The 9,234-nt window shown below is 41.6% G+C and overlaps 1 protein-coding gene across 1 annotated transcript in view; it reads right to left on the minus strand.

Annotated features, from left to right (window-relative positions):
- bcar1 (BCAR1 scaffold protein, Cas family member) overlaps positions 1-9,234 on the minus strand; it is a 56,580-nt gene extending 47,346 nt beyond the window's left edge. Inside the window, exon 1 of the mRNA XM_026365640.1 lies at positions 8,657-9,234. Coding sequence (XP_026221425.1) covers positions 8,657-8,668 — 12 coding nt within the window. The 5' untranslated portion in view covers positions 8,669-9,234. The remainder of the gene's footprint in view (positions 1-8,656) is intronic.

Raw genomic sequence — 9,234 nt, forward strand, 5'->3', positions numbered from 1 at the left:
TATTTACAACATCCATCAAGAAATAAATCAGTCCCACTGATGTTATGGTAATTTCCATCTACAACATGCAATGGGCTGCATGTTAATGTAATTATATATTAGGACAGGAACAAACACTTTGTGATAATGTTCCATTTTGCATTTCAGCACCTCTAACTGCACTTGTGGTAGAAGTAAGCATTACGTTTTTTGGCATAAACTGACTTGTTACTTATGTAACAAGCAGCTGCATCAATGTCATTCACACTTCTTTGTTCTTTATCTGTGGGCAATACCCCACCCTTAATGGATAGTGTAGTGGTGAGATTACTGCCCTCCATGTGGGAGACTGGGGATCATATCGTTAATGTGGCCTACCTCCAGTAGGGGGTCCTTAGGCAAGACCTCCTTACGCTTCCCCTGTGCCTGCCTGTGTACCTTGTATGTTGTTTTGGATAAAAGTGTTTGCTAAATGTAAAAAACAAATATGTGTAAAAGTGTGTCTTCTTTCTCTCCTAGTTGTGCTTTTTTCTCTGTACCTTTCCCTGTCCTGGGGGCTTTATGTTTCCAGTGTCTGAGTAATGTGTAACAAACAAAAGGATTCCACATCATTAAATGGAAATAAAACTTATCAACCTACAGAGGGCTGAATTCAAAGACACTCTGAAATTCAAAGGGAAGGTTCGTCCATTTTCCTGAAATTTCATTACAGCAACTTGAAATAGTACTCAGTTGTTTGTATGGCCCCCACATGTTTCTATGCTTTTCTGACAACGTCAGGGCATGCTAGTAATGAGATGACAGATGGTGTCCTGAGGTATCTGCTCCCAGATCTGGACCAGGGCATCACTGAGCTCCCAGGCAGTCTGATGTGCAACCTGGAAGTGTTGGATGGACCAAAACATTATATCCCAGGGGTGTTCTATTGGACTTAGGTCAGGCGAGTGTGGGACCCAGTCAAGCCTCCCCAGACCATCACTGACCCACTACCAAACCGGTCATGCGGAACAATGTTACAGGCAGCATAACATTCTTTACGGCTTCTTCAGACCCTTTCATGGCTGTCACATGTTGGGAGACACAGCAAACATTCTGGTAATGGCAGGCATTGATTTGCCATCTTGGAAAAGTTGGACTGTCTGTGCATTCTCTGCAGGGTCCAGGTATCACCTCATGCTACCTGTAGTGACACTGACACTAGCAGAAATGCAGAACAAGTGAAAAAACAGTAAGAAAAAGATGAGTAGGAAAAAAAAAGTCAGTGGCCTCCAGCTGTAAAATCATCCATGTTTTGGGGGTCGTCAATTATTTGATTTTTGAAAGTGATGGCAACTGCTGTATGTGAGACATGATGCAGGGAGAGTGAAGATATCAAGTGAGATGTGACTGAACAGAAGATGGGATGCATAATGAGGGAGTGAGGTAAAAGGGAAGTGAAAAAGTATCTGCAGGAGAAATTACATCAAGGCTTCCATCTTTCAGTCTGGGCACAGTAAGATCCACCTCTTCATGCCATTAATGCCTCTGCATCTTTCCCTGTCTCCTTCATCCATTAACCATTTAATTACCGCCCTTCTCCATTTCTTTCTACTGCCCATCCCCTCTTTCCTTCTTCCTTTGCTGCCTCTCCCTAGTGTAAATCATCCAATCAGGACCCCATCATGCCATGAATCCAGAGGTCAAATACCAACCAACTGGGATGAGACGTGTCCGACTGGGCGGACAGGTGAAGAGATGAAAAAGTCTGAATAAATGAGTCCTAGCTCTGCAGTATAAAAGATAAGAATGAAGCTGCGACTAAAGCTTATTTAGATTATTGAATTGTTTATTGATTATTTTTCTACTTCATCAGAATTAATCAGCAAATCTTCTATTTGTGACAATAAGTTAATAATAAAAAATATATAAAATAATAATAATAATAATAATAATAATAAATGCCAGTTCATTATGACAGAGTCACGTTAGCAGTCCCCCATGGCTTTCAGCATTTGTGCAAAGCTTGTCTAAAGACATTGCTGTGCAGAAATTAAGCTTATATCAGTCATCTGGATAGAACTGCAATTATACTGTTGCTTCCAAAATGTTCCTGAGGACTAATCTTCACAAAGAAGCTCAGTAGGTTTGAGCATGTTGGAAGGCAGTGTGTCCTGCTCAACAGGATCTAGACTTCAGTACATTTGATTTCAAAACAGTACATATAAATGAATAAGGTTTCATACCAGTATATTGAATAATCAATACTAAGCCATTTACAATTTTAATGGAGGCATGAATCCCGACACAATGTCACAACAAACAATGACACTGTGGTACAACTAATGTTTCTGTGAATTAAGAAGGATGTTTTAATGATGGACAAATTTGTATGTAGATTCTACAGTTTTATACAGTTAAGACTCAAATAAATGAGTTTTTGATTATGGTAAGCACTATCATTCAGTCAGTTTTAAGAACAAAAATTTGACATGGTTCATTACCATTTATGACAAAATGTAACCACTACAACTTTCCAAAAGGAAAGCCAGTAGCTGTGAGAGTGAGACTCACATTAACACAAACAACAAGGCGTCTGTGAATATTCTAAAACATCACTGCTGTTTGAGCTGCTTGTGTTCTGCTGTGCTGACTGCAGTTGAACAGTAAGGCATGCTCAGCTAACTGTGACAGTCAGCTCACACATTGCAGCTGTACCTGACACTGTTTTAGCAGTTTACACAGAAACAACAATGTGTAAAATGTGCTCATAGCACCTGCATCTCTGCCACAATACATCTGTTTCTACACTCTGCTTATTCTGCATAAATTTCACTGTTTCTGTTCAACCACCCCATTCATCTGTTGTCATTTAATACATTAGAAAAATAGGTGCCCTCTGCTTGCACACAGATGCCTGAAAAAGTATAAAATGAAAGAGAAATGACATAATGCATCCAAATCACATTACTATATTTGGAATGATTAAGAAAAAAATACAAACATATCATCTTTCCAATGATCCAGATTTGAAGTTGCTGCGTGAGCTTTGGGCTATAGCTCTAAGGTGGGAATTTGTGGACCACACTTTTCAAACATGCTACCTCAACCATGTCGTTTGGTGCTGAAGTTTTATCAATTACAGCCTTTTGGTGCAACCACAGCAAAATGTGAAAATCTGTTTTTCACTCTGACAAACATACTATTGGACCATAGATGAACAGCGATCCCCAAATAAGCACCAGTGATTATTACTCTCCTCCAGTAACACCTGGTCTGGATCAAATTTCCTCTTGTGTTTATGCTGGTCACTTTCAACTGGTGGATACCCCTGAAACACACACACAAAATTCAAATTCTCATTCACTTCTCCCGACACTATGTACATTTAATAATGTTTGAGTCGTGCAACAGTGATTTTGTTATCCTTAAATCCCATTGTGGGATTGATAGCATAAAGTACATACATGTTCTGTGCACTATGTAGGGTATAAGAATGCTCACTCAACATTCAGACACCGCTACAAAAGGACAAACACCTTACACAGTCAACTATATAGAGAACAGGGAGTGATTTTGGACACAGCCCAGGATCTTTCTTTAAACATAACCTTATTCATTTTGAGCTTAAACCTATCTACCACGCACCCTGCAGCTGGTGTTTCCATGCTACAGCTTCTGATTTGTGATTCAGTGTCTGAATCTCTGCACCACATAACTCCTTGTTGGCAATCATAACATAACTAAACCTAACCCTAACAAAATAAAGTCTATATATCAAAACAAGTCTGGACATGGAATGGACTTGGTCTGTTTTTTTTTTTAGACAGACTGTAAACTAGTATTGAGCTACTCACTAAAACGGTGAGCAGTATCTTCAATCTATCTTCTGTATGTCACAATGAATTTTATATTTAGTTAGGTCTTACCCCTACTGGAAGTACACAGCTGGGATTCGAACCCCATTCTCCCGGATGGAGGGCAGCAATCTTACTTCTACAGTCATCTCACTTACTGAATAATAAGTGAAAATCTTTACTATTGCTCTCTCACACACACACACACACACACACACACACTATTAATGCACAGGCCTGTAAATAGCCCTGTAAATAGCCTCAGGAAACCCCCGCCTACCCTACTTCTAGGTGGTGCACAGTTTTGGGAGGGGTGGACATGAAGGTTCTGAAAGAGGAAGAAACAAGGATTAACACACAAATAACTACTCAACACTGTACACACACACAGTGAATAAGTTCAGACAACTAACACACACACACACATTAGGCAACTGCACTTTGTGTACTCATCTGTTTGAAGATCACACAGACACACAAGAATCCACACGCTCAGCATGAGTATTATTTAACCACAGCACATTCTGCTCTCTGTCATTTAACACACTCTACAGTCTAAGTTGGAGACAGCAATTACCTGATGGTGAGTAAACTTCACATAAACCTTCATTACCTGCACTGCTCTTACACAATGTACTTTTATCCAGCTGTGTTTCCTGTGCTAATCACTCCTAGTTTCAGTACCAATTCAATTCTTGTTTGGCAATAAACTTCCTATATTACACATAATGTAGAAAACATTCACCTAGCTTTGCATTTTTAGCACCGTCAACAACTCAGTATCTGCACTTAGACCAGGATTATTACCATCATTCTGGCGCATCATTGCATGACTATCTGTGTGTTTTGGAAGCCCAACACAAAAGTGAAAAGATCTGTTTATCGTGTCAAGCTAAAGAATTGGAATTTCCAGGTTTAACTATGACGATTTCAATTATCATTTTAGTTCTGAGTCAGGACCTCCAATAATGAGTCTAATTAGCTCGTATGCTCGCAAAGGTCAGTTGGCTACAGTTGTCAAATATATACTTGTGTGATAAATGTTTGAAGTCGATGTTAATGTGTGAATTTGAATGAAGTGATATATTTACCTAAACTTAAAAAAAAAACAAGTTTAGCATCAGATTACTAGCACATATTATTTAAACATACATTCATTTTAAATAATCACTATAATTAAACCATAATAGGCTGAAACTGAGCCCATAGTTCACTTCTGATGATCTGGAACCTGAAATGCTTGAAATGTTTCATAGTCTTCTGTCAGCATGTTTTCATCAGTGTAATTATTTAACATCAAATGAAAATAATAACAAGATGAGGTAACAGTGAGTTACACGTGTGGAACCTTCCAGGCTCTACAGTGGACTGTGTATGTGCACATGTATTAGATTGTATTGTGGATGCGTACGAACACCTTCTGTCCTGTTCTAAAAATCAGGCTACTCTCTTCAAAGTCTAAATATATCTGACCCATCTCTGCTCTCTACTGCTACAGCAGATGTGTGTGTGTGTTTATTTGTGTGAAAAACTACCCAATAAAATAGCCTCTAGTGACAGACAGGTTGGTTTTGCTCCACACAGAAGCTCAGAAACATCCCAGTCTGATATTCAAACACATCCCCTTTTCTTTCTTTTCTTTTTCTTTTTCTTGTGTGATTAACACATCAGATCATGCTGAGTTTAACATGCTTCATACACTTAAATACACACTCTGATTATGGAAAAAGACATGTAATCCTCACATACGTCATGGAAAACATGGCCGTGTGTAGGAGAGAGTGTGTGAAAGTGTGTGTGTGTGATTCAGACAGGGAAGTGACAGACAGCAGAGAGAGATGACCAGGTGAGAGGGCCATGGGAGTCACTGCTGCAGGTGTGAAGACGTCACTACTGATAAGCAGTACATGAGAACATATGTAGCGCACCGTAATTCATTTCTGCTCATAGAGCAAACACACATACAGATACACACACATAAAGGAGGGAGAGAAGAGCAGTGACCCTACTATCAGTTAAATAGGTAAACACTCTTATTTCTGCGTAACCATGGCAACATGCTGCTCAGCCAGTCAGAGTCCACCATGAGTCTTTTGCAGCCCTTCATTTCCTCAGGCTGTCACAGTTTCTAATACCTAAACTGAACTGTAAGAAACCAATCAGCCAATCATCTGGTTTAGAATCATTAAAACTGTCGAGCGTGTGTCCACCTTTTCTAGACTATGAACCCCTCGTGGTATATTTAATTTATAATATTTTTTTCTATGAATTGTTCAATTTGGGTTTTCCATTAACACAATGGTATCTTAAGAAATCGGTGTCTTGTCCTAGGACACCTCAGCAAGTAGCCAGGAGGAACTGGGAATCGAACCACTTACCCTCATCGTGGATCACTGCTCTACCACCTGAGCTACTGCTGCCCCAAATCAAATGTGTTTTGTACTACTGGAGTAGTCTATATGATTTCACCACATGTTTTGATGGTGTAACCTCGAGAATGTTTTCTGGATTATATGTGGATGAAACGTGGGTAATGACCTGCGTGGATTGTGGATTATAGTTACTGTAATTACATATTGATGTCAAGAATGACAAAGTTCACAAGTCTGAAACTAGTATGTGACTGAGCGTTGGGTGACAGGTTTATTCAATATTTCTGTTATTAATATTAATGTTCATAGGCTGTGGGCAGAACAGACAAGTCCAAGCAAGTGACAGGAGAGAGAACATGGGTGAGGTTCTAGGCAACGATGAAACCAAGTTATACGCCCTGAAGCAGCATTTGTGCAACAAAAACTGGCATTCCCAATATTCCAATCAGTCCACACAACAAACGGCTGGAGTGAAACCAGAGTTCAGTCTTTAAACAACTTATCAGATAAACTGAATAACTGGGCTTCATTTACTTTTGGTTCTACCTGCAGTGTTGAAGGTAAAAGCTTTCAGATATTTATTTTTTTATTTATAATTATACATTTATATTTAAATAATTGGTGTCTCACACAGACTGTTAAAAAGCCCCCAGCAGAGCTTTTGGAGCACACAGACCTACTGGTGTCTTCCCTGCTGTGAAGCTGGCTCGCTGTGCTGTCACAGAAGATGGAGTATGACTAAAGAAGACCGACACACACACACACACACACACACACACACACACACACACACACACACACACACACACACAGAGAGAGAGATCTGAATCTCCAGTGTGTCATCAAATAGCAGGAGGCAGCAGGTCTGTTTGTGAGCACCAAGTTGAAAAGATCTGAATATATCCTGGTACAGCAAGAGGGGAACAGCAGCTTTGAGGCCCCAGTGGGTGAAAACAGCTGTCATGGCTTGCTGGCCATTACATATAAAATCCAACTGTCCAGTTGCAACAGGTTTTCCTTACACTGATTCATTTGTAGCAGCATTATCAACACTGACCACACACAGATTTTTTTTTCCACTGTAGAGCTGAGTGCAGTGCATCAATTCTCCCGGCCATCTGTAATGAGCTGTCGCTGTCAAAGCTGTCGCCAACTGCATTGCTGGCAGCACAGAAAAAGTCTAGCTAATTTAGCATAGCTAACATTAGAATACTGTTATTGTTGTTACAATTAAAACTCTGTATAAGAGCCGAACAATATCGACATGCACATGCAGATACAGCAGAGGCTCCTCAGACTACAGGACATGTGCACTAGCGACCTCCTCTAGTGGCGCCTCTCAGCTCCCCACAAACATGGATCATGGATGGGGGATAAAATAAAATGACTCTTCAAGAATATTCAAGTGATACTTGACCAACTGGATCAAATTCTGATGGGTAAAAAAGTCCATTTGCTGGTTTGTGACGCTCAAGCTGTTTTACAGCAGTGATTCAGTGTGCATCACGTGATCAGCATAGAAGTTGAAAACCTGCACATGCAAAAGCTTTTTTACAAATACTGACCTCATATTCCAAGAAAGCCTGACGGGCCTGGGGCAGAAAAAAGATTCAAGAGCAAACATGCAGTTTGTGAATTCACTGGAAAAAGTGGAAGAATTCAAGATGAGTCAACAACTAACAAGACGTACTGTGTAGGAAACATCTGCCTGTGTACAGAGCGACAGTCAGAGCACAGAAGGTAGCGCTACAGTGGAAAGAATGATTTGAAAGCTATTATTATCAGCCACAAGGAAATCAGCACGTATCACATTGTCTATAGTGTAGTGCTAGTTATGGAAGTGATAGGCTACAATCAATGTAATCCTTTTTCAATGTGTGCTGTACACAAGCTGACGGGGCTTCACGCACACACACACACACACACACACACACACACACACACACACACACACACACACACACACACACACACACACACCCTGCAGGCAGCCTATTTTAAACAGATCCTCAGGAATGTGAAAAAGAACAACACAACGAGCTCTGTCAAGACCATGTTTGCACTAACACATCTGAGGCTGTGTGTAAAAGCAACACACACACTCTCTCACACACACACACACAGCAACATCAGCTGTCTGAATGTGCTGACAGGCCGGGCATGCTGAGAATAGCTGTAGCACTACAGATCCAGTCTGTGGCCTCAGCCTAAGAGCATTAATGCCTCATTCCTAAGCTGTTATCATCCATTTCACCAGTTTACTTATTGAAATATAGAATATGGAAATATCAGCATGATGTCAATGTTATAATTGTTATTTAGTGATAGGTCAAGAGCAATAGTGAAAGTTTGAGAGCATCAAGCTGCTTTGTGCAGATCTGGGTGTGTGCTGCTCTGAACCGAGCTGTGAGCAGCTACAGAAGCAGGTGGACTGTAAAAGTAGCTCCTGAGCCCCCGGGCTGACATACTTACAGGGACAGACATTTTGCTGCTGCTGCTGCTGCAGGATGTGCAGGATGTGCAGGATCTCTCCTCCTGGCTGAGACGCGCACGGTGATCTCCTCGGTTCTTTTTTCACGGGCTACTTTTCCAACAGATCGATGGTGTTTCTCGGCTCCTCATGTGTCAGTCCCCCTTCATCCAGACCATGCTGAGCCCCGCAGGAAACACGAGCCTCCAGCTGAGGACAGCGGCGGAGCTGTCCGGGAGTTTCGGGTGCGAGCAGCGGGGAAAAACGCGCAGGCAGAGCGGCCGCTGCGCGTCCAGCAGACCCGGGCTGTGTCTCCTCCGTCCTCCGCCTTGTCTCTGTCTCCACCGCCGCTGCGATCAACACGGCTTCGATAAAAAAAAAACAAAGATAGAAAAGAAAAGTGACGATTCGGGAATTCAAGCGAGTCCCAGCGTCCTGTCGTCAGGTCTGTGGTGTCGGTGAGCGGGAGTGGAGCAGCGCCGGATCCGCTCCCTGCTCCCTGCTCTGCTCCCTGCTCTGCTCCGTCCTTCCTCTGGGATGATCCAGTCCAGTCTTAAAGGGACCGTCTCTCTCCAGGCGC

This window comes from Anabas testudineus, chromosome 6 (genome assembly GCF_900324465.2).
Source record: "Anabas testudineus chromosome 6, fAnaTes1.2, whole genome shotgun sequence".
Lineage (NCBI taxonomy): Eukaryota > Metazoa > Chordata > Actinopteri > Anabantiformes > Anabantidae > Anabas > Anabas testudineus.